Below are 27,917 nucleotides of genomic sequence, written 5' to 3' on the forward strand. Positions count from 1 at the left end.
TACAGATAGAAAGAAACATAGAAAGTAGCAAGAAGTGTAAGGGTGTCAAGAGGGTTGCTCCGTACAGTAACAATACTTGTTATTAATGTGAGAATGTCATAATACCTTCAATTTTGATATAGTTCTACTAAATTCGTGACCGTACATTATTCTGGCTTCATTAATTCTCCAATAGACGACTAGCGCCGGTGGATATTTAGATATGGCGCAAAGACCATAAGTAGACATTTTTCCAGATGCTATGGTGACAAATTTTGACAACCTGGACGGCTCGAATATGCTGTTTTTGGAATCCAAAATGAGAAGGACCAGAGAGAGATTGTTATAGCTCCCTGGAACGATCTTTATTCTGACTCAGCACGATTATAACACGAAAGAGAGTTTTTCTGTAAGCATTGTAGGTGATGAACTAATGAGCAGATGTACTTCAGTTCAATTTTAATAACCAGTAGACAACACATTTTTCTACATATTCTAAAGCGTTTAAAAATTTATGGCGACACCATCGACACGATCTTTGTCATTAATATAGGTGACTAAAGTCAAGCTGAATGAAAACTCAAAGTTGTAATACCTTTGAAGGAGGTTTTTGGGTGACCAGTAATTTGAAGTTAAAGCCGTTATAGACACGGAGGGCGAGATAATTAGAACCAGACAGCTAGCTAAAAGAACAGAACTCGTGCAACTGTTTTGGACGATTCAGCGTCCGAAGGCTGCGCACGTATCTGCGAGTATGTCGCAAATTTAACACGAAAACATGTATGACGTCGAATCTGTAGCACTTAATTGCAAGAAATAATCGCCGTAGTTTCCATTTTCGTACGTTCTATAATGCTTAGCCATTAAATGTGCGGCCTAACACCGAATCGTGCAGAAAAAAAAACAAGATTATGTAATTACTTTCAACATTATGCGTACCTAAACTATGTAAAGGACAAAACAGAAATTGCAATTCAAAAGATTTTCTAAAAGATTTCTAAGGGAGATTATGATCCCTGGGAAGTGCTGTATGGAAACTGATGATGGAAAAGATAAATATTAGGGAGGTGTACGGAATATTTGTACCAGAGGATGGTGAGATGAGAAACTGGAAGGAATCTGGGAAATATATTTTGTAGAAGAAAGGCATTGAAGTGTTATTGAAGAGTTAGCAGCGAATGCATGATTGCATGATTGCAGATGGTTTAAAGAATGATGGGAGTTATGACACATGTGTTAATTGAGATGTTTAATTGCTGTCTAAAAGATGGTAGATTCTGCAATGTCTCGAAGGTCGAGCATGTAGATCTGCTGGCTAAGAACATATCGCTTCATTTTTTTGTTGGCGATTATGATAAAAGTTTTTCGAGAAACTATTTCGGGCAAGAATTTCTGAGTTTTATGAGGAGAGAGGATAGACAAGATATGGTTTGGTTTAAAGGCCAAAATGGACGTTTTGGCAATGGTGGATGTGACGAAAATTGCCTAAACGTTCAATAGGTTATGTTAAGGGTTATGTTAAGGGTTAAGGGTTGATTGAGGTGATTGCGTGAGGAGTAAATTTCCTGACTTTTTCCTGAATTATAGATATAAAAATTCAATAAATGATGAAACGAAATTTCAATACCGGACCAAAATAATTCCACTGTTAATATTGTAAGATAAAGAGCAGAAAGCAAATACAGAAAAAATCGAAGCATTATCTAACATCGAGTTTAGTCCAAAAGAAAATGTTTTGTTCCACGCCTTTTAGCAAAAAATTAAAAAAATGACCAAATATCGCAAATCTTGGATAATTCCACCGTTAATAATATAAGATAAAGAGCAGAAAGCATATACAGAAAAAATCGCAGCATTATCTAACATCGTAGTTTAGTCCAAAAGAAAATGTTTTGTTCCTCGCCGACAACAAGAATATGGTGGAGAATATGACTTGTATGAAAATTTTACGAAAAATACGAGTCAGAAGAAATTACCGCAATTGATGAAGACGAATACGTGGATCACACCAATAAAGGAAAAACTCATCATCAAGTAAAAACCTAGTAATAAAACACCTATTAAGAAATCTCAATCCCAATGCACACAAATTCATACGAAAATCTATGAATTACACTGATCGATAAAACTAGCTTTATTTGTCACATGAACTTTATTATCATTTTTTACTTTACTTTGACTCGTTTTTCCTAAGGTGGAAAACATGCGAGATAACATTTGTCACCCATATTTTTTTGACAACAACTTAACAGACTTTATTTACAATTAAACTTAAAAATATGTTTCTTAAAACTAAAAGTTTTTGACTTGAGGCTAGTATCTTGTAAGCGTACAACAAAAGTCTGCCAACTCACGAGGACTCCATTTGCCCTGCAATCGTATTTTTTGTGACATATTACAAACCAATACATGATACGTCGAAAGTAGTTATTCTATAAGATTTTTGCAGTTACTTGCTTTGGTTTCCCATAAAATATTGCTCGATATTTTTAAAACATTTTCAAGCAGATTTCTCTAATGAACTCAAATTTTCTTTGAATATGTTATCTTTGAATAATTCCCTGATCAAAGGTTCTACTGTAGTGGTAAAATAAGTGAATATTAAGTATTGATAGTGTAAGCATAAGTGTATTGCGAATGAACGTCGTTGCACCGAAGGTTAATAAACGTTTGAATTGAACGTTGAACGAACACCATGTGATTAACCTCAATAAATTCATTGTTCACACTGTCAAAAGTAACCCTTATTTTAAATCCCGACATTACACTAATGTAAGTACTATGGATAAGAGGAAGCGTAAAACTTTTTTTTCCAGGAGTGAGGCTTTGGTCCAGTTTTGCGGTAGTGATTGTTTCGATCTCTGCTGTCCCTTCTAGATTCTAATTCTAGAAGTAAAGCAATGACTTTTAAGACACCATATAGTATAAATGAAAATATGTTATACTGGATTCTTTCTAGCACCAAGTTCATGTTTTCGTAAGTTTCCTTCATACCGGAAACATGTGTTACCAAAACAGAGGGAAATCTATTTCAATTATGCAACAGTACAGCTTTTAAACTCGTTTATGATGAGTCTATAAACAAACGACAATCTTGTGGTTCAAATTTAGTATCTATCAAGTTCATGACCGAAGTAATATCATTGCAAGAAATCAGCTTGAGTTAGTAAATGAGGTTCCTTACTATTAGATACATAGGTTGGATCATAAATTTCATCTGCAATTGCACTATATGAATGTATATTGACGGCATAATTTGCAGCGTCATTTGTCTGATTAGGCACTGCAGATATAGGAAAATCAGCAATATGATATTACAGAGTGTTTTGACTCCATATTTATCCCCTCTGTCCAAATCAAAGATTTTCCGAAAGCCATATATCGCGTTCCTTTTGCCCAACCTGTAAGATTCTTTATACATGTCGTACAGAATATATCTGCCCAATCCTTATCTTGGTGCGCCACAGAGAAGTTAAAATAATCATGATAACATTGCTTTACTAGTTCAGTGAAATTTCGTTGCTGACTTTTGAAAGTTACTTCACCACATACGTTACAAAAACTGTTAGGATGATTGATACACTTCCTTCGCATGCTGAGAAACTAACAACGATTAGCTTATATATGCTAAACTCACTCTTTAACACTGTATTAAATGAAAATTTGATGGAATTCGACCATACTGTAAGTAGTATTGGCGGAAAATACTGTCATCTACGCAAAACATCAATTTCAATCCTGAGCTATGTATCTTGCAGTATGCAGAAGTCACGACGTTCATCTCACATTGCACACATTAGACAAAGTCACAGCAAACTTACAAACTCTATACAACTAAGTATTGAAACAGTTACATAAATGGAGATTTACTCCCAATCCAGGAAAATTCCAAATCATGGTTCTAACAGTGAATGGTGACAACTTATGCAAACCACTTTCATCGTTTAAATACCTGGAAATAATTTTAGATAATAGCCTAATATTATCCAAGCATTACAAGACCAAAATAGGCGAAGAAATTAGAAGAGCCGAATACTTTCGAACACCCACCTACAAAAACAATGGAATACACATCAACACGGCAATGAAGATCTACAAATCCATACACAGGCCGGTGTTAGACTATGCATACATACCAACAACTAACTCGACGAATAAGACTAAAGATATCATTTGTAAAGCAGAAAAGAGATGCATGAGAATAACAACCAAAATCCGATATTCTAAAAATCCTCTGCACAATATATTTAATGAAGACCTATACGCTCAAACACAAATAAAATAAATACGACTAAGATACGAAGAACTAAAGAAGAGATTTATCAATAAAAAGTACAACAGGCAGACATTGGCCAAATGCGTTGAAAAAGAGCAGAAAAAGACAACGATAGTGGACACTGGACAATTTGCGAAGGGATTATGATCGAAAAGGACGGAGATGTTTAAAGTTATGGATGTTAGGCCGATACACGGATGTTATGTATATGGCTAAAAGCCGAAGTGTACGGTTACACCTAGGGTTAGCCGGCTGGAGCTAGGTACAGCCGCTCACAGGTGGTTAAACTTAGATCTATCTTACTTATCTTCGGTTACAACTAGGTTTAGCCTTCATCATACCGTTTAGAACTAGGTGCAGCCGTTCACCGTTGGTTAAACTTAGGTGTATCCTATTTATCTTCGGCTAGAACTCGCCGCTAGGAGGTTTGCGTGCGCGGTGGTCTCCGTTACAAAATTTCGGTAAACGAAGTATTAGAAATGATGATGTCGAGCTTTAACAAAGAGTTAGACCGTGTTATAAGTTCAAAACATGGCGACAACCAAAGTTACATGAGGTAGTGGACAGTATTTGACGTTCCTAAATGAGGCTAAAGCTGCAAGAAAACGTACAATATCGTCGTTTGAAACGTTTTGATGTGTCGGATCGGGGACATGGAAAAGTTAATGTCCCCAAATATTACGTCAACAACGAGGAGTTGTTCAATGTTCTTCATGAAGTACGTTTATCTATTGGACACGGTCGGAGAATCAGAATGATTGCAGAAGCAAAAAAAAGGTATACAAATGTAACTCAAGAGGCTGTTTTGGCTATCTTCAATTATGTAAGCCATGTCAAATGAGATCATTATATCTTATGAGATGAATAGTCGTTGTGAGGTAGACTTAATAGACATGCAAACCAATCCTGACGGAAATTTAAACTTTATTTTGGTTTATCAGGACCACCTCACTAAATTCATACATACAAATTCAATTCATAAGTCCTTTACAAAGTACAACTGCTGAGAATGTATCGAAGATACTCCTAGACATATTTTGTATATTTGGATCAACCTCAATACTCCAGTCTCACAGTGGCAGGGAATTCGCTAATCGAGTTGTGGAAAGATTAACGCAAATGTGGCCAGGTCTGAAAATTGCGCACGGGAAATCTCGTCACAGCTAGTCACAGGGCAGTGTCGAACGTGCCAATCAAAGTATGCTGATGACTTGGATGAAAGACGAGAACTACGAAAAGTGGTCAGAAAGACTTAGATTTCTACAACTTATGACAAATAGAGCCTATCATCACGGAATTAAAAGGTCAGTTTACCAGGCACTGAGACAATCGAAAATATAGAAAACGAGGAAGACTTGGAACAAATTCTTAAGACGTGACGGAAATGATGTTGAAAGTAAGACAATAACAGATGTAAATGAGGAAGAGTCTGTAGGAGAAGTAGCAGAAAAAAGAACAGATTGTGAGCTTTGTAATGAAAACAAAAATGAAAAATGTGACCTCTGTATGAACTAGCAAATAAAATGACAGCATTATCGAATAAAAAGTTTCCTCCGTACAAAATAGGTGACACAGTTCGTGTGAAAATTCCTGACGTTGACAGAGGTAGAGGCGATGTTTCCCAATGTCTTAATGGTTGTACTTGAATGTAATGACGATGGGTTGTATAAATTGAGTAACCAGTTTAGCACTATTCCTGAATTGTTTTCTAGATATCAATTCACTGTAGGCGAAATTTTTAGATGTTGATATTGTTTCTCCAGAAAAAAAATCTTTACGCCAAATAGCTAATGCCCAATCTACAACTGGAGGACAAGGATGTAAAAAATGCAAAAAATGTAACATATACATACTGTTTGTAAGCGCAGAAAGGCCAGATCCTAATAAGCTTACGGTCGGTAGCCAATAAAAAATTATTGTTCTCTGTCTCTATTAGCACGAACAAAGACTATGTAGATTACACCGCAAAAACGGGTTTTCAACTTGAGAATGTATTCCACGAATTCGCCTTCTAGTACGCGTAAGAATGATTTTCGAAATCCATATTTTTCGTCCATATCTTAATCATTTATGGGTTTAGACCAAAAATCGTCATCATTTTAACTCTAGTATTTGTGATTAAAATTATGGCACGACTTACGTACACATCCTGTATATAGAGAAATTCAAAACAATACTACATCTAAATCAATCCAGAACGATAATAAAGGTGATTGTGATAATTGAATTTATCCCTTTTTGTAGCCCTAATTAATAAAATTATGTATAATGATAGTTTTTAGTCTTTCATTTGCTATTTTCAGTCTTGTTATCAATATAGTATCTGGTCTTTGGAAACAGTAGATAACCTTTACAATTAGCAGTCTATCTTCTTTCAGCAGAGTCTAGACTATTGTAGCACTATTAGTTTCTTGCTGTGACACTAATTTTCTTTCAGTAACATCTAGTCTGCAATAAATAGTATGTAGTCTTCTGCAAACAATATGTAGCCTTCTTCCTTAATTTTCGACCAAGACCTTGCACTGCCAATTTGGTACAGGTAAATTTGATCTTATACCTCTTTTTATTATAATGCTTTTCCATGCTTTCCGCTACTACCTTAGTTCGGTAGCGTATGCTTTCAAATGCAGATCTTAACTCTAATTTCTTCGGCACAATAATTTTATGTCTGTGCCATGTAAAATACAACTTTTTTCATAGTTGTTTGGATCTTTCCTCATTATAGGCACTATCCCTATATGCACGTAATGTGAAAGAACCTCCATGTGAAATCGGTGACTTCGCTTTGTCATCCTGCTACTTAAGGTGTGGTCCATTATATAGATTTTTGTTTCTTTTCAATACATATTCGAAAATTTAATTTAAAAATTATTGCTATTTGCAATGTCAAAAACATCACATGTGATTAATATCACTACTTTTTAGATTTTAATGCATTTCAATGTATTTTAACAGCGTGCGCAAAAAGCTTTTTGCCATCGTTATTAATTAAATCCAACGCTTTACATTTATTTATAATGAAGTTTTAATTGATAGGACAAAAAATGTTTTAATCAAGAATGAATTAAATTTCAATCTTTTTTAAATTAAGCAACCAATCATGTTGTGCATAATAAATTATTTTCCATTTTTGCATGATGTTGGAAAATAAGTTAAAATGTTTTCTCGGCGAAATATCCTCATAAAGAAACCAATTCTGTGACATAAAGTGTTTTAAAAAAGATTGAATTATTAACTTTTATAAATTCTTACTTTATCGCATCAACGTCGACGCCGATTAAACTTAATAAACACTTATTTAAAAGAAAATTAATCAAAATTAATAAAATTGTTAATATTTATAATAACATATGTATTTGACATTTTTTATTTAATTTCCATTTTTAAACCCATCAAGGTTATTAAAACATTCTAGTCACGCAAAATCATACCGTCGCGTTGTTGGTATTGGATAACCTGCGTTTTCCAACCCACAAATTTTAAGCTCTTTTATTCCGGACACACACGTTCCACTTTATATTCCAATTACCAGGTTAAGCCTTTCAAGCATACAACCGCGGATTAATTTAAATTTCATAAAGCTTATCGGTTTATTTGATAATCATGAACCTAATTAATTAATTAAAAATTCTTATTGATAAAATCATTAATTATACATGAATTAATTATAATTAACCCACCCTACAATATTCCGTTTGGATGTTGCAAACGACAGAGAAACAAAATTAAGATTAAGTAATTTATTTGTTTCAAATTGCTGACTTAAATTGTCGCGACTCGGCAAATTCATTTAATAAGGTATGCTGACTATGCTTTGCTCATTTACAATACTTGTATTACTTTAGTTAATAATTGCTGTAACTTTCAGAAACATCTATGAAATCGCTATTTCAATAATTACTTAAATGTAGTCTGGAAACCTACTTCATTAAAATAAACTTTCAGAGTTATTAGGAAATTTCATTTAACAATCCAATTTTGTGATTGTTACTTTTTAGGAGATATCTCAAGAATTGGATTGAGTTATCAAAACCGAATAAGTATATTACATTTATTTCAAATTAATGGAGTTTTCGTTATTTTTTACGAAAAACTTGATCACTTTAAATTTAATGCTTAATAATGGTTGCTCCAAATTAATTTTGAAAATTTAGCAAAAATAATACCAAACATTAGGATTTTGATTAAATTTAAAAATCTGAGAAAAAACCATTTATTTATGAATTTTTCTGAAATTACGTCTACTTATAAAGAAAAGTATAATATTTAAAGCGCTGAAACCCATTTTGAAATATCTCAAGTGATTTCTGAGAGAGAACTTTTTGAACATAATCACACTTTCTACCAATTATGAAGATAGCAACATTTTTCTCGTTAACTTAAAAAATTTGTGAAAAATGGATTTATTTATGAATTTTTCTGAAATTACCTCTACTTATAAAGAAAAGTATGATAATTAAAGAGATGAAATCCATTTTGAAAAATCTCAATTCGTTCCTTAGAGAGAACTTTATGAACATAATCGCAATTTCTACCAATTATCAAGATAACAAGATCTCTTTCGTAACGTTAAAATTCTCTCGTAACGAAAAATCGACTTATTTAATATTCCTACAACAATTGTTGCTTTGTCCGGTAACTTTATGTATACAGGATGGTCCATTTAACGTGAAACAAGCGATTATCTCGAAAACGGTTCATTTTACATAAAAATGAACTAAATGAAAGTTATTCTGTGCGAAGGGGAAACCATATGACGATAACATTTTTTGACCATGACCTTATTTTCAAGGTCACGGCCAATCTTTATAATATAATATGATAAATGATAAAAGAAAAATAATTACATTAAAAAAAATTTACCAGTACGACGGCGAAACATCTTTTGTAGACAAAATCTAAATAATTTTTTTATTCAAATAGTTATAAATATTGTTTATTTATAAAAAAAAGATTAAACTATACTATTAGTCAACAACAAGTATAAAATTTATAATAAATGTTCAAATATTTCCCCACCCACTTCAATACATTTATTAACCCTTCTACTAAAACATTCAGTACATCTTAAAAGGTTTTCTTGGCTACTATTTCTGCATGCATTTCTTATCCGCTCTTTCATGTTTTCTGGCTTAGTCGGTTCTTCGCGATAAACACTATCCTTAAGGACCTCCCCTTCCAATCCATCGCCCAGCATAATCCCGATCTAAAGCTTCACGTGCAATATGTGAAAAATGTGCTGAACACCCATCATTTTGCAGCCACATATTTTGTCTTTCTTCCCTGCTCAAATTTACAAGTAACATTAGTAAGACATCTAAAAAATTTCGGTACTCCTCCCCATTCAGCATACCGTCAATAAAGTATAGACCGATCGATTTATCACCAATTATGCCACACCAAACATTAACCGACCAAGGTCGTTGATGTTCTATTTCACGCAACCATCTCGGATTTTCAACGCACCAATAGTCCATGTTATGTCTATTGACTTGTCTTTTGTTTGTAAAAGTAGACTCATCCGAGAATAGCACGTTACCAAAGAAATTGACGTCCAACCGCATTCGTTCTTGTGCCCATTGACAAAATGTTAATCGATTTTCAAAATCACCTCCATAAAGCTGTTGATGCAATGAATTGTGGTATGGGTGATACTTGCGGCGCTTTAATATTCTTAAAATGCTGGTCTTCGATATTCCGGCGTCAATTGCAAGTTGTCGAGTGCTATCTTGAGGATTTACCTCAACCCTAGCTAATACCGCAATTTCGTTTTCTTCCGTAGTTACAGTTTACTTTTTTTTGATTCCACATTTCCAGTGTTAGTGAAATCATTCATAACTCTGTAGAAGGTACTTCTCGAAAGCGTATTTCGATCAGGAAAACGTTCTCGATACAAACCTATACTATCAGCAACTTTTCTGTCACTTTCTCCATAAATAAAAATCATTTCTACTTTTTCTGCCACACTTAGAGTATCCATGATTTAAAGACTTAGTTTAAACAGTTTGCCTTAATGTAAAACGATGGAATGAATTCAGAATTAGTTGCCAAGCAGTTTTTATACAAATTTAGTTTTACCTGTTACATTTTAAAACAATTCAATCAATTAAGTCTCTGAAAGCGATATTCTGAAAATACCGACATAAGCAGTTCCACGAACTCATATTTTTTATGCGTTATTCTATTATCAAATTGACAAAGGCGGAGAAATGTCGGAACCTTTTAGATCTCTTTCCAAAGGTATTTCCGACGAACCAGGTCTTAAATAGTATTCTAAGAATTAAGAACTAAATACAATGTTCCGAAGCGGATAGGAAAATGTTTAAAAATTCATAAATCTTATTTGTTCTTGCTAGATTATAAACGTTAGTTAATTGTTTCTGAAGAAGTTTCAATTTTTTTCAAAAGATGTTTTGCCGTTGTACTGGCAAAACCACACAGTAAATTTTTTTTTGAATTACTTTACTTTTATTCACAGATTCAGATTTTACAATAAAATATGTAGGGTGCCATTTAAAAAATTGGTCGTGACCTTCATATAACCTTGAAAATAAGGTCAAAGTCAAAAAACGTTATCGTCATATGGTTTCCCTCTTGACATAGAACAACTTTAACTTGGTTCATTTTTATGTAAAATGAACCATTTTCCAAATTGTCTCCCACCGATTCGAGCCATGGCTCCTAATCCACGATTCTACAGAAGCTGCAATGACTGAGTTACGATTGCTATACGCAAACATTAATAGCTGCCATCCAAAATCTCATAATTGGAAACTATATAAATGTCAACCGCATCAACTGCATAATGTTTGTTGAGACAAAATCTAAAGGAACAATAAAGTTCTAGGACTGGAGAGTGGTTGAAAAAGTAGGCAACGTTATTAATAGATGCGTTAGAGGAGTAGTCGTGGCCATGTACGAAGAATCAATTCTCTGTGCATGGTAACTGCTTATTTATAGGGATTATAATCCAAATCCTGTAACAACCAAACACATTCGCCAATTCGCGTCTTCGACTAATTTTGATATTTTCCCAATCCTAACTAAAGGAACTAGCACCGCTCCTGAGTACAATCATGTTACCAAAAAATATCCTAAGAAAGCTAAATCCTCCTACTCATACCTACAGAAGAAAAATCTTAAACTAATGCCTTTTCGGACATTTCACCGAAGATTGGAAGACCTCCGTTATAATTTTTGTTCCCAAAAAAGAATCATCACTATCTGACCCGTCAAACTATTGTCCTATCTCCGTTCTTCCCGTCATTGGCAAGATCATGGAAACACACATCAAAAACAAGATATCAGTTTGGCTTTCAATCTACTATAGATCTACCTTCTACGCTCTGGTTGTGCTGACTTCCAATTGTCAAGTAACAAGTAACTTCTATAAACGTCATTATGTGGCAGGGTTCCTGGATATCCAAAAAGCGTTCGATTCAGTGTAGCATCGAGGACTCCTATACAAGCTTAATAAGATGAATCTTCAGTAGGAAAACTGAAAAAACCGCTTCTCTCGTGTCTTCCCTGACACTCTACAATGTGTTTTGTTGCGATATCTGCAATGACAACCCAGATACTTTTGATTTGAACTCGTATGCCTATTCTAGGTTGACGACGCCACTTTAATAAATGGCGAATTCAAGTAAATCCTTCCAAAATCCAATTCTTCGTTCCGCGATTCCTTCTTTCACCGTAATTCTCCAATCCACGGTCATATCTTCCTTACCCCGGAAGAAGACCCAGGACTTAGATCTACTGCAACTTAAAAAGACTTAAAAAATATTCTTAAGAAATTCACCACTTCCGGTCTACCGAAGTCTACCAACTTCGTTATTTTAAATGGAATACTATATTTTATTTTTTTGTAATTATCACCATAAAACCGGTATTTTTCCACAATTTAAACAAAAAAAATAAAATTTGGCATAATTACTCAGTGAATGTTGTAAAATACAACAATATGCTCCTTGGCAAAGAATTAAATACATTACTGGAAGAAAAATTATCATCAGTACAAATGAAAGTTTTTGTTAAAGGGTATAAGCAGACACTTACGTCTAACCATTACATCATAGCCTATACTTTAGATGGAAAAGAAAGAAGGTTTTGTACATCCATTGGAAAAAGGTGATATCCCACTTCACACTTACCATTTAGGGCCACTAGCTTCTATAAGTAAGAACTACAATCATATTCTGGCCGTTATTGACAGTTTTTCGAAGTATGTTTGGCTTTATCCTGTCAAATTAACAACTATAAGGGAAGTTATTCAAAAATTGAAACTGCAAAGGAGGTTCTTTGGAAACTTATATCAGACAAGGGCACTCCTATTACCTCAAAAGAATTTAAAGATTATTGCACAGAACAAGGCGTGACACATCATTCTGCTTCAAGTGGACTTCCACTAACCGGATAGTCATTTGCATCTTGACTAAATTGGCAATTTCCGCACCTAAATGGTATAAACACGTTAATAAGGTTCAAGAAGTTATCAATTGTTATCAACACAGTATTGGAATGACGCCATTCGAATTATTATTCGGTATGAAGATGAGAAGTAGAGAGGAAGAGAGGCTGGAGGAAGAAATAGTGAAGACTTTTGAAGAAGACAAGAGAGAAATTAGAAAACGGACAAGAAATCAGATATCCCAGATTCAACAAGAAAATATGAAGATGTATAACGAAAGAAGAAAGAAGTCAACCAAATACCAGGTCAGAGACATCGTAGCGATAAAACGGGCATAATTGCGGCCAAGCCTAAAACTTAATGTGAAATTTCTAGGTGTGTTGGTGAAGGTTATAATAAACTGATAAAAAGACAAGACACAACTTCTTTATTGTGTGTCTAATTAAATAAAATTCCTACAATTTTTTACCAGTGTGGTGTATCGAGTGGCAATAAAAGTTAGACGTATGATTTGCACTCTTTAATAATATATGAATACACAAGTCTTTTTGCTACATGGAGGTACATGGAGGTGTAGTTTCCGGTTTATCTTCATTTATCCTAAAAAAAGGTTCGGTTGGTTGTGCAACTGCTTCTTCTTCCATTAATGGCTTTGTTTCTGCATTTTCCAACCTTAGGCTCTTCTCTCTCAGTTGTCTTTTATGTTGTTTTCAATCTGGTGTTTGGACTTTATAGCTAAGTGGACCAGTTACTTCGGTTACTACTGCAAGTTGACACTTTTCCCGTGTTCCATACCATCTCATGAACAAACAAAAAAAAATTGTCTAAAGTAAACATTCTTGGCGATGTTGTAGAACACTTCTCTTCTTGTTTGATTTTCATGTTCTTAGTGAAATCTGGTTTGACTCGGGCCAATGGACATGATAACCTTTTTCCCATAAGCATCTCTGCTGATGATCTCCCCGTAGTTGAACTCGGTGTAATGTATTGAAGTAAAAAATATCTAGCCATTAATACTTGTAAATTCTCACTCTGACATTTTCCTCAATGCTTGCACTAGTCTTGACCATTGCTGCTGGTAATGCAACCAAAGCTTGTCTAATTAGGTTCTTCTGAAGAAATTCTTTAAATTCCTTAACCGTGAACGTAGTTCCATTATCTGATACCACAACATCTGGTAATCCATGTGTCGCAAATAATTCCTTCAGAACTGTTATTGTTTCATGTGTCGATGGTTCGGAAACTTATTGAAATTCTAACCATTCTAAATAGGCCACCACGACCAAAAAATACTTTCCATTAACTGGTCCTGCAAAATCGAGGTGTATTCTCGACCATGGAGTTTTTGCCCACTCCCACGGATGGATTGGCGCTTTTCCCGGTTGATTTCTACTCATTTGGCATCTTTGGCAATTTCTCACCAAGTCTTCTATTTCCTTATCCAGGCCACTAAACATACGATCTGGGCAGCGATTTTATCCTCATCATTCCCGGATGTGCTGTGTGCATTATCTCGAGTGTACTTTTCCTTTCCCCTTGTGGAACTATCACTCTTGATCCCCACAATAAACAATCTTGATAGGAAGATATTTTCAATTTTTTATTTATGAATGTGGGTGTCACAAAAACACATTGCTGAAGTAGAGAAGGTACTGCCAATATTAAAGCAATTTTTGTGTGCAGTTTGTTCATCAGTTTCTGATGAGAGAATATTTTCAACATTTGGGCTTGTTAATTAAAGTAGAGTAAACTTTACGAAACAAGTAAGATGTTGAAAAGGCAGGAAAACTTGTTTTCTTATTTAAATATTATAATGAATGTTAATTTTTGTATTAAATGTGTTGTTAATTTTGTAATAAACTGCAGTATTATTTTCAGTTTTGTTTTTGATTTAAATCAGTCGGACCCTATTATTTATTATTTTTTCTAAAGTTTCTTCTACTTGTAAAGAAAGTATGATTTTGTTTCATGATTCTCTCAGTTTCTTTAAAGTCTTGTGGAAAATCGGTTTATTAATGACATTTTCTGAAACTACTTCCACTTACAAAGAAAAGCGTGATCTTTAAAGTTGTGAAATTCGCTGTGAAAAATTTCGATTCGTTCTTGACAGAGATTTTTTTGAACTAAATCGTAATTTAAAACAATAGCAAGTTTTCTTTCATTCACTTTAAAAATCTGCGAAAATCGATTTGTAAATGAATATTTCTGAAATTACGTCGGGATTTATAAAATATATAATGAAAAGGATGCTTTATTTAATAATGGGTGTAGATTTAGAGTAATGTTTTAAATTTACTCTGTAGAACCTAAATATTATTAATTTGAAAGGTTTCTCAATTTGTATTTTGAGGATTAAAACGAATTATCCTTCCAAGGAACTGAAAAATATCCTAATTTCCGGTATTTATTGAATGGAAGGGAAGGATGGGAAGGGATACCCTTTTCCCTAGAGGTTATCATCAATTTTATCCGGACGAGCGAAGGAATTGAATCAGAAAAAAAATGTAGCTCGGGTGAACGGCACTCGTTTCAGTGTGGAAAACAAAATTACACGATCGAACTATTTTGTATAACAAAAAGAAAATACGAACCCGTTTGACCTTTCGACATTTTAGTGCGGGTTTCGAATAGTTTAATTTATTTCCTAAAAACCGAGACACAAAGTAACGATTTTAAAATGGAAAGATTTCATTGTAATTAAACGTGTTAAAATGATTATAATTTATAATAGGTTTTCGGGATTCAATTTGACTAGTATACGAGATAACGTAATTGGAATACGAAATTTCCATTTCCAGAAATTTCCATTCTCAATTCTCTCCATTTCTAGTAGTACCTGGTTAGTTACAAAATGTAAACCAGAACGTGTCGTTTCAACAAGATTAATGAATATGTCGCAATAATGAATGATTCATGTTTCCTAAAACACCAATGCGAAATTTCATTTTTAAGTTTATACTAAAAGAAATATTTTGTTATAGATTTATGTCGGAAAATTTGAAAAGAAAAACCCAAAAATGCCGAAAACCGTTTGTTGTTTTCGGTACTACAAGAAGAAAATTGCATACGGAGATGATTCGAGCTGTTCAGAAGGAGAAGAAGCGTCAGGAAATACCGTGAATAAAATCGAAAATAATAAAAGTGGAAAAACCGGCGGTCTCTTTAGCAATTGGAGACCGAAAAATGTTTGTTTTGGTTTAAAGAAAATCGAGAAATACAACATGACCAAAATTGAAATAAGTAAGTCAATAATATTCCCCTTACCACATACACCACGCCATCGATCAATTTTCCAATCATTTCAAATCGGAAATTGGGAAATTAGTTAAATTAGAGTATTGGACAACCGGAAATTAAAATTCACTCCCAATTTACCCGTTGATAACATGATTTATTTATTTCATACACTACTATTTATTTTTTTATGTACTTTCTTTTAACTTTTTGTTGTTGCCGTGGTGCGAAAGTAAAATTTCAACGAGTTTTCCTCGTGAAAGTCGACGTATACTCGATTACAACTCCGTAGAGCACAGTTTATCGTCCGAGATGGGTTCCTTTTACGGTTCGGAAGGTCCGACAAAAGGAAAACGAGCAAAACCCGTTATATCCCCTCGGAAATAAACCGAGGAAGCATTGGAAGATATTTACAAGAGAGGGCGATTAAAATCCTTTTTAACGTTTCAAATTTAATCTTAAGGTTAAATATCAGAAAATTAATTTAGATTTTATTTTTCTTTATTCAACAGCAATGAAAGCCGCAATTTTGATCCAACGTTGGTACAGGAGATATTTGGCGAGAATGGAAGTTAGAAGAAGATATACATGGACCATTTTTCAAAGTATCGAATACGCAGGGGAACAAGACCAAGTTCAGGTAAAAAAAAAGAAACGTAATAAAAGTGCAAATTAACAAAGCGAAATCAATAACTTCTTTTTCTTGTATTATTTACAAAGAATTAAGAATTCTCACCGGTTATTATCGATTGTTGCCATTCACCCACGACGCACAATGTTTCTAAAAATATGTTTTACTAGATTATTTTCCCCCTTAAAGAACACGTATAACATAAAAAAAAATCTTATTTTAAGTGTTTATCGGATAAAGAACAAGAGCGACAAAGGTTTCAAAAATCGATTGAGAACAACGAGATAATGAAATCAAAGTTAGATGTAAAATGTTGGAAGAATTCGCTTTTAAACGAGAAACTTTAAAGTCAATTCATCTTGGTTTGAGAAGCCATGGAAATGAAATTATTATGTAAATAAATCAATTATTCAGTTTAATCAGTTTGTAATTGGCTGTATTTGTCTGCGAAATTCAATTGAAATTTACGTAAAAGTTAAAATAAAGCGGAACCAAAATTATTCTGTATTCACGTTTTGATTATTGCGTCTTCGTTTTGGCAATGTGGCAAGTCTTCTTCGAACATTTATCGATTTGCATTTCTTTTAATATACAGGGTGTTCATTTCAAAACTTTTCACCTCAATTTCTGTAAATCCGGAAGTTTAAAAAGAAAATCGCTGAAATAGGTAAAGAATAAAACCAAGGGGGACAACTTTTTATGCAAAAATTGACTCACTCACTTCAACACCCCGCCGCCAGAAACCAACCCCTTAAAAATCTGAAATGGAAAGGGGTGTCAAGTGATACCTCATTTTAAAGGTCTTTTAAGGTACTACATGTTAGTATTTATTTTTTTTAAATTGATCGATTCGTTTTCGAAATTTTTGTGAAAATCTTTGTTTTGTATTTCCCGCTTTAATTAATATTAAAAACTTTAATCACCTTCTTAAAAGCAAGAATAAGTAATCTTTTATTATTAATTTCTAAAATTAAATTACCATGGTCGTTTTTACAACGACCATTAAACCTTTATTATTTCGGAACAATCGGAAATATTTAAGAAAACTAAACACGTATAATTATGAATTAAACTAAATTTTATTGAAAGTATTTTACATTAAACCTGTATGAAAATTACTCTTGACTCGAATGGCCAAAAAAGGAAAAAAAGAGACGAAATTTTTCTCTTTCCATAAACGAGTTATAGGCAGGCTCACAGTGCGAGAAAAGAATAAAATAAAAGTGCAATTCTAAACATAAGTTTATTTGGTTATTACTTAAACAACTTTGTGTTATCCACTTAACAAAGTTATTTAAATAAAACAGCAATAATGGTTTACAGTTTGCAGGAAAGGATTGAAATGGGGTCATACACGATTTTTTTTTTATTATATTTTCTGAAAGTTTATATAAAAATATAGTTACCGTTATTTTCTTTTTTAATATTTTTGAACAAAATCATTGTTAAAAAAATTGTTGAAAATTTATATACCCATTTGCGCTTTTAAAATTCCCGCGTTCATGACGTACGTATCAGCTTTTCGTCCCCTGCTCCCCGCTCAAATGCGAGAAAGAGATGAACGTCACTTAGGTTGTATTGAAAAGAGATAGAGTGTTTGTAGGTTATGTTTATTATGTTTTGTTCATGGATGTAATAGAGACACTCTATTACATCCATGGTTTTGTTTTGACACTGTCACACCGCAAGCGCTATCTAACGGACAATTTAATTTGTTTTAGGCAGTGCGGTTGCTACGTCACAGAAAAGCCGCGAAATTATTTCGTTTGAATATTTGCTATTTTTCACTTCAAATTACGCAAAATATAAAATTGATCAAAATATTTCTTTTACTTTGTGTTCATGCATATACTTGCATATATCGTTTGACGTAAAAATTTTCTCTAAATTTAATAAGTGTGTATGACCCCATTGTATTAATGTATGGATCCCAAAATGAATGTGCTCGACCGAACTGCCGCAGTTTTTAATGAAAGGCATCCAGATCATGAAGAAATTCACTCAGACTGGGTCCGTTGCCAACATAAAACATCATGAGTCGAGAGTTTTGAATGAAACCGCTCAAGGAAGTGTTGGGTCATTTCGGTATCAACCCCAATACTTCATTGCGTCAGGTATCTCGTGCAACTGGTATATCCTTGGGTTCTGTTCATAAAGTTGTAAAACTTCACAAATTCCATCCTTATAAATTGAAAATACATTAAGAGCTAACTGAAGACGATTTTGACAGGAGAATACAGTTTTGTGAAGAAGTGACCACTATTATTAATAATAACAACGTTTTTGTGAAAAATATCTGCTTTAGTGATGAATGCACTTTTTCTTTAAATGGATTTGTAAATAAACATAACTGCAGATATTGGAGTAATGAAAACCCTCATCTGACTGTAGAAGGGCATACACAATATCCTGAAAAAGTTAATGTATGGGCCGGCATTTTGGGAGACCAAGTGATTGGTCCAGTGTTTATCGATGGAAATTTAAACGGCGAAGTGTACTTGGATATGTTAGAAAATACTATCAATCCAGTAATTACGGAAGTTCTCGAGAATCAGTTGGATAGAGAAGAAAATGCCTTACTTGATGAGAATGAATTACATTTTCAACAAGACGGAGCTCCTCCTCACTATGTTCTCCCAGTACGACAGATGGATAGGACGAAGAGGTCCTATAGAATGGCCAGCCAGATCACCAGATTTGACGCCATTAGACTTTTTTTTATGGGGTCATTTAAAGTCTGTTGTATTTACCCCTCAACCTCAAAATTTAGAAGACCTTCGCCAGAGAATTACTGCAGCTTGCCGTGGAATTCAAAGGGAAGTTTTTGAAAATGTGCGCCGTAGTTTTGAACAACGGTTGTACCATTGTTTAGCTAATAACGGACAACACTTGAACAATTATTAAGTTGATTTTCTCTGCAAAAAGTTTTTGTACATAATTAAATAACTGAAAATAAAATAGAACGTTTCAAGCAGTTAAAAGTTCTTTAAGTAATAACCAAATAAACCTAAAAGAAAAGAAAAATGAAACAGAAATCGTTTTTTTCTAAATATCTCTGACAGACGCCAGGCAAGCTAGCCAACGTAGGTATATCATTGTCAAAATAACCTAAATGTCAAAGATTTCGGATTGCTCCGAAATAATAAAGGTTTAATGGTCGTTGTAAAAACGAACATGGTAATTTAATTTTATAAATTAATAATAAAAGATTACTTATTGTTACTTTTAAGAAGGTGATTAAAGTTTTTAATATTAATTAAAGCGGGAAATACAAAACAAAGATTTTCGCAAAAATTTAGAAAACAAATCGATCAATTTAAAAAAAAATAAATACTAACATGTAGTACCTTAAAAGACATTTAAAATGAGGTATCACTTGACACCCCTTTCCATTTAAGATTTTTAAGGGGTTGGTTTCTGGCGGCGGGGTGTTGAAGTGAGTGAGTCAATTTTTGCATAAAAAGTTGTCCCCCTTGGTTTTATTCTTTACCTATTTCAGCGATTTTCTTTTTAAACTTCCGGATTTACAGAAATTGAGGTGGAAAGTATTGAAATGAACACCCTGTATAACATATCAAATCATTATCATTGTAGCATCGCTACAAACATTCGCAATTCACCTTCCAAAAATTACAAAATTTTTAATAGCCATGTTTTAATTTTCTTTGTTCCGTGGGAAATTTATTAAAAAAATGAACGTTGTTATTTTTAGTTTTTCACCAGTATTGTCTGATTGTAACTACGTGTAAGACGTAATACTTCCGAGCACGGGGTATTAGTTTTGCCGTCGGTACAGTTTATAGACCACCGAATTTGAACTATAGGGTTTTTCTGAATGAATTAGAATCCACACTCTCAAATTTATTTCCAATGGCGGATACAGTCATCTTAACTGGTGACTTAAATATTGATTTTTTGAAATGTAATCATGTTTCAACCACCGCATTAATGGACATGGTGGAACCCTTTGATTTGAAGCAGCTAATTGTTGACCCTACACGACGTGCAGCGCGGTCTGCTACTTTATTAGATTTAATATTTATTTCTAATACTAATTTAGTGGAGGACAGCGGTGTGTATGAGGTGCATGGTATGTCAGATCATAATATGGTTTTTTGTAAACTGAGAATTACTACCAACACCGAGCCTGATCCCCATTTTATAACTAGGTCATATCGAGATCTGGATTATGATTCATTTTTGATGGACTTGTATCGAATGCCATTCTTCCATATTTTCGATTTAGACAACGCAAACATCAAAGCCGACTTTTTAACTCAGCTCGTTTTAGCCGTTCTTGACGTACATGTTCCCCTTAAATTAATCAAGAAGTCACGTACCCCGTGCCCGTGGATCACAGATACAATAAAGCATATGCAAAAACTGCGCGACAAGGCGTACAATAACTACCGTAATAACAGATCAGAAGCGAAATGGAAATATTACAAATCGGCGCGTAATTTAGTTAATACCTCCATTATTCATGAGCGCAGGGCATATTTTGAGTCGCAATTGAACATCACAAATGATTGTTGTAAAGCATTGCGAAATACGGGAATATTTAAAAGAAAAAACATGTCAGTTCTACCTCATCTTGGGTCACCCAATGATATCAATAATTACTTTATTGCAGCGGTATCGGGGGAGGTGTTCCTGACTTAGAACTGGTCAACTTTTATAATTCCAACAAACGGAATAACTTGTCTTTTGGCTTTCGCGTAGTGGAGGATATGGATGTGGAGCGTGCAATTAATTCAATTAAGAGCAATGCGCTTGGTCATGATTGTCTCAATATTAAATGCTTAAAATTGTGCTGTCCACATGTATTACCTTATATTCGCGATACTATAAATGCGTATTAAAAACATATTGTTTTCTATTTGACAAATAGGATGATATCAGTTTACAGGCTTTAGGAGACAGATTGTACATATATAATTTTCTCAAGAGAATCGTATGGCAGACACAGTCCAAGGCCTTCGTCAAGTCAACACAAGAAACACTGCAGAACTCTGAACTTTCAAAGCAGTCGACGACCTCTCCCATCAATTCCAACACCGCGTCTATTGTAGATCTGCCCTGTCAAAAACCAAATTGTTGTCTACAAAATAAGTCATTAAGCTCAAAATAATTTATTAATCGGTTTTTGAGCAAGTGCTTAAAGATTTTAGATAATACCGGTATAAGTACGAAGGCTTTCACGGCCGGTGTGAATTAAACTAAGATTAGAACTAAAACTAGAAACTTTCGGGTTTTGCCATGCGTCTTTTAATAAAAGGTTTGACGTTTCGGATGCCATGTTGCAACCTTCTTCAGAAACTGGTTCGAAGTGACGAGATCAAAAAATCGGTAACTATATATAAGTCGAAAAAACTAATTGATAATCAGTTAACGCTAATTACAAACTAATTAATAACTAATTGCGTCGCGTCCGGTGTGAGGCGGGAAGAGGTCTTCGTGTTCACCACCATCTTCCATGTTCTGCTAAGCTCCCAGCCATCCTCTCTGTTGACGTTATTTCTATGTCGGTGAATCTCTATAGCTTCTCTCGTCAGTCTTTGGTAGTATCTGTTGTCCCTAGCCAGCACCTTTGTTTGTTCGAAGTCTATTCGGTGCCCCTCTGCATGGCAATGTTCCGCAACCGCCGACTGCTGGATCTTCTTCAGCCTTACATCCCTCTCATGCTCCTTGATGCGGCACTCGACGTTGCGTCCAGTTTGGCCAACATAAACCTTCCCACAACAACACGATAGTCGATAGACTCCCGCTCCTTTTAATGGAGTTAGTTTGTCCTTGGCTATCGGGAGTGTGTTCCGAATTTTGCTGACCGTGCCGTACCGCACTACGATGTCGTTCTTCTTGAGGTGCCTAGCAATTCGTTCCGTTACACCTGAAACATAGGGAAGACAGATTGATGTCCCTCGAAGTGTATCCATTCTTCTGCAGCACGCCTCGTAGAAAATGTTGCTCCTTCTTCAAGTTCTCTCCTTCACATAGTCTCGCTGCTCGCTGAAATAATGTACGGATCACGGACCTCTTCTGTTGGGGATGATGATGTGAACATGCCTGTAAATACCTGTTGGTATGGGTCTTCTTTCGGTATACACCAAGTTCTATATCTCCATTTGTCGTCCTGGTGCCCAACACATCTAGGAAAGGTAGTTTTTTGGCAGTTTCTGTTTCCATGGTGAACTTAATCATAGGGTGTTGAGAGTTCAAGTGATCCAAGAACTCTTGGAGCCGTTTTTGACCATGTTGCCATATCACAAACGTGTCATCCACATATCGGGGCCATAGTTTTGGTTTCCACTGGCTCTTTTTCAAAGCGTCCTCTTCGAATAATTCCATGTAGAAATTAGCTATAACTGGCGATAGTGGAGATCCCATGGCTGCCCCTTCGAACTGGTCGTAAAATTCTCCTTTCCAGCTGAAATACGTCGACGATAAGCAATACTCCACCAGATCTGGCACGTATCCTGGTAAACCCTCCGGAATTAGTTTTCGGCGAAGACCCTCTACAGCATCCTTAACTGGTACCCTAGTAAAAAGGGATTGCACATCGAAACTTACCAACATATCCCCAGCATCCAGCTTTACACCTTTTACCGATTCCACAAAATGTGTAGAATCCCTGACATACGATTCCGTGTTACCTGTGAAGGGGGACAGAATCTTTGCATGATGTTTAGCCAGCTGGCATGTTGGGGAGTTGATGGCGCTGACGATGGGCAGAGGTGGACGTCTGGTTTGTGAATCTTCGGTAGTCCGTAGATTCTTGGTGGTACCGGCGCCTGCACAAACAAACCTTTCTGCTGTTCTGCTGGAATTCCTGTGGATTTGATTGAATACCGGTAGTATACTTATGGGCCTATAATTTCCTGTAATATTACAGTCGCCCTTCTTAAAAATTGGCGTGATACAAGCCGTTTTAAATGCGTCTGGAAAAATTCCCTCTCGTACACATCGGTTTAACAGTGCAGTCAGTGGAGTGATTAATAGATTGCGTACTTGTTTCACCATTGCGGCAGTCAAGCCGTAGCAGTCATAGAACTTACTAATTTTTAATCCTGTAATAGCATCCCTCACCTGCATCTCCGAAAAATCACCAAACTCAAAATACTCATTTGTTGAGACTAGGTTCGGAATATTCATCAAAAATGTCAAGGGATCAATGTTAGTTTGGTTCGGATGGGATAAGTCAGCAGATACATTTAAGAAATAATTATTGATTTGATCAGCATTCAAGGTGCTTGAGATTGTGAGATTGGCTTACTTTTTTTCACAAAATCCCAAATTGCCGATTGAGAATTTATGTGATTAGTAATAAAACGGTCAAACGCGACCCTTTTCCCCTCAATTAGAGCCCGCCTGTATTTCCTACGTTCTGCATCTCTAATTATCTTCATCTGGGGAGTTCTCTTATACAGATATGCCTCATTGATGAATTGAAAATTGGCTCGTGCTACATAGAGTTCCTGAGTAAACCATGATACATTTTTATTCTTATTACTAGATTTAATTGTTATTTCTGGAAATGTATAAGATGAGGTCTGAGCAAGATAGTCAGTGAGAAGATTCGCTGCAGTTTCAGGGTTAATATTGGTTAATAAGAAAATTGCCGTTTTAATACAACCTGGTCCTATCCCTGGAACAACTTTTTCCACGTTTACTAACGGGATCGAACAAATTCTCCTGCTTCAATATTGGTATCAGCTGCAAAATGAAAACTGAACGACTCCACCATGAAATAAAAATGGTTTAAACCCTCGTTAGTAATTTTTTTTACTGTATGTGTTCGTATAAATGACTCACGATGTGAGATTTCAAAAGTAGCATGTAACCCTAGGTGATCTGAAATTAATAGGTCCACAGTTACAATTTTTAAAGTTGTCGTCAGATTAGAAAAAATATTATCCAGACAATTTCCGAGGCGCGTGGGAATACAGAAATCAGAAACAAGACCGAAGCAAAACAAGAAACCCTAGAATCGTTCGTACCAAAATGTATGTATATTAAAATCGCCGGTTAGTAACAAGCCAGAGTTCATATTTACATAGTCAAGGACTTCGTTCACGCCTATCAAAAAGCTTTAAAACGCGCCAGAAGGTGATCGGTATGTCGTAACAATGGACAGATTCAAATCGGGGACAAACACGCCGGCAAACTGTCTCCACGGAAAAGCGAGTAATATCTAGGGGTTCGGCATGAATCTCGTTTTTAACGAAAATCGCAACACCCCCATGTCTGCATTGAGAACGGCAAAATGCAGACATCATCCGAAATCATGGGATGAGGAAACTTAACAATTCAGATTCGTTCATCCAGTGCTCAGAAACACATAGAGCCAAGAAATTAGTTTTATAAACCTCAAGAAAAGCTTCAAATTCTAATTGCTTATTTTTTAAACATTGGATATTGATGTGGAGTATGTGGCAAACAGCTGCTCCCTCCCGCCGATTATCGGGAACAGACTCGCCCACCACACCGTCAAAACAACTGAGAATTTTCCGTTGATACGTTAACATAGACTAGATTGCTACAATTAATATTATTACCTGTAATCGGCTTCAACTTGTTTGAAACAAACGTGGATAAACTTTGGCATAGGTAATTCTTTTCTTTAAAATTCATATGAATATGTTTTCTTTCAGTATGATTATCTCTAAATAAGTAATTCACATCAAAAAATTTGACATTTTGATAGGCAAAACCGCGACAACAATTATACAAGATCAAGTTAAAATCGTAAATGGCATCATTTAAAAGTAAGGACGAGTTAAAATACGGCACGCTAAGCACAAAAACGTTTGTGTGTGACAAGTTTTGTATAATCAACCGTAAAGTTCGTATGTTTAATTGTTTTTGATTCAACACGTCATTGGATCCCCCAAAGATCATCACACAGTCATTCTTATCGAATCCTTTTGTGAGTTTTTTAATATCCTCAACAACATTCACGAAAAGCGCGTTCGGTTTAAAAATAGAATCAACGTCATAGCTACCCTTAGTCCATCTACTTAATACAGTGGAAAGCCCACGGCCTTAGCTATCCGACAATAGTAACAGTTTCGGTTTTCTAATACCAGTGCCTCTAGGGATCACATCACTCGCGTTATTTTTCGCGTTATGTACTGGGCCTATATTTCGTGAAACAGCTTTATCGTTCTTCGCATTAGCATCAATTACAATAGCTTCATCCATATTTCCTCTTTTCCTATTACTCTTCTTAACCGTATTTGATTTATTCTTCTCAACATGCTTGGACGCATTATCAATTTGTCCATACTTTGATGTTGTACGACAGTTACCCACGGTAGTTTTCTTTTCCTTTCGATATTCTTTCCTGACTAATTTTCCCAACTTTGTATAAGCTATTTGCAATTGATAGATTTTTTCTTGAGACTTTTTACATAGTTAAGTAGGCGAAGAAAGCTCTTGTTTGTTTTGCAATTTACACCCTTATTAACAATTGTCGCAATACTCTCTGTAGATGAATTTAGATTTTCATTTTCGTTTTTGTCTTCGTCAACAAATAAAGCAGAGTTTTGTTTATTTAGATTAGATGTTTTTAACCGTTGAATTAATTCCAGTTTATTTCCTTTTGTTGATAGCGATTTTTTGGTGAGTTCCAGTTTTAGCCTTTTTACTGTCATGATAGTGACGTCGGCCTTTTGTTGGCTCATCGCACAAATGTTACTTCACGTACACAACAAGTCACTAAATATAAATATTAAATTTTTCGTATTTTTATCGTACTGAGAAAATTTTATTAATATTTTATGTTGTTAAAATAAAAGGACGTTGATGAGCTTAATAAGACAAGAACGAAACAATACGCCAACACAAGACACCTCCTCTCTCTTTGAAAGTCGAACGTCAACTGGCTACTAAAAACATGGCTACTAAAAATATTGTAATTTTTGGATGGTGAATTGCGAATGTTTGTAGCGACGCTACAAATACTCCCCTCTCCAAAAGATACAAAGACCACTCAAAATTAGTAGCAACCAGGATATGAAAATAAATGTAATTTAAGTTTAAATACAGAAACGAACTCGCAAATGTTTTTTGTAAGTGCTAATAATTTGCGATGAATTATTGTTATTGAAAGAAGAATTATTAATTGTTGATAAAGAATTATTAAAAATTGACGAAGAATTGTTAATTGCAGACTAAGAATTGCTAGTCAAAAATGTCGGTATAAGGCGGTCTATATTGACTATCAATTCTTTGTTATTTTTATTAATGACATAATTTTTCTTAAAACATTTAATACTTTGCAAGGTCCTTCAAATCTGGGAGATAAAGATTTGAAGTTTTGTAATTTTAAAAAAACGAATAACACATTTGCAGCATATCTGGAGTTAGATATGACCGATTCGGTCATGCTATTCATCAAATTAAAGAGTATTGTATAGCCAATAAATGTTATTAATACTTATTCCAATCGAAAAAAGGATTTTTTTAGACAAAATGTCAACCAAAAATTCATTCAATATCCGTGGAGAGTTGCAGAAAAATTCTTTTTTACCTTCTACGTAAAGTTTGTTCTTTTAAGAAGACAACAAGGTACGCAGGATGAGATTTTATGGAGAAATTACTTTTATATGTGAGAGAACAGCTTTTTCCTGTACATGAAATTCCGCGCAACTAGACCGTTAGAAATTTTTAGGTTTCATGTTTCGTACGTTTCTGAGATTTTACATGTAGGAGCTATTCATCCCAATCTTTCGATTTAAAATAATTTCAAGATAGCTGCCATATCCAGTGTACCGAAAGTAGCCTACAACTTTGTTATTTTAAACGGAATGCTACAATTTTTATTGGATATTTGATTTGAAAAACAGTTTTGTTTAATCCAAAATTCACTCGCAAAAAGAGAACCGCAAAAATTCCGCCTTATTTTTTACATACAGTTTGTACTTTTACAATAGGAAGTCAGTAGGGTAAACGCACCAGTGTTTGACCTGTTAAGGATTTTTTAATGTCAGTGTTTGACCGAGCCATATATTTTTCTTGTAGATCCCTCTGCCTTTGCATAAAATGATCAAAATATGATCAAATACACATCTGATTCATTTAAACTTACTTACCCTACATATAAAATATAACATCATGAAGTAATACTTTTTATCTACGACTGCTTGGATAAGTCATCATTACCGCACTCATTTGAGGTGATTTGATTTACGTAATGGAGTTCATTACCGCACTGGTTTCATTACGTAACGCATTTTTAGCCTAATCAGAACAGACTTAATTTATTGAAACGAGCAACAATACAAAAGAAAAAGCGCTATCTACTTACAGAGAAACAATACTATTTATTATAAACATTAATTGTTATGTTTTTACATTTCGAAACACTTATTCCAGATGAGTAAACA

At 34.6% G+C, this 27,917-nt stretch overlaps 1 protein-coding gene across 1 annotated transcript in view; it reads left to right on the forward strand.

The window, feature by feature from the left end:
- LOC111414839 (retinal degeneration C) overlaps positions 1 to 27,917 on the forward strand; it is a 127,824-nt gene that overhangs the window by 8,425 nt on the left and 91,482 nt on the right. The window contains exons 2-3 of the mRNA XM_071199790.1: positions 15,647 to 15,905; positions 16,412 to 16,539. Coding sequence (XP_071055891.1) covers positions 15,683 to 15,905; positions 16,412 to 16,539 — 351 coding nt within the window. The 5' untranslated portion in view covers positions 15,647 to 15,682. The remainder of the gene's footprint in view (positions 1 to 15,646; positions 15,906 to 16,411; positions 16,540 to 27,917) is intronic.

This window comes from Onthophagus taurus, chromosome 11 (genome assembly GCF_036711975.1).
Source record: "Onthophagus taurus isolate NC chromosome 11, IU_Otau_3.0, whole genome shotgun sequence".
In the NCBI taxonomy this organism is placed as follows: Eukaryota; Metazoa; Arthropoda; class Insecta; order Coleoptera; family Scarabaeidae; genus Onthophagus; species Onthophagus taurus.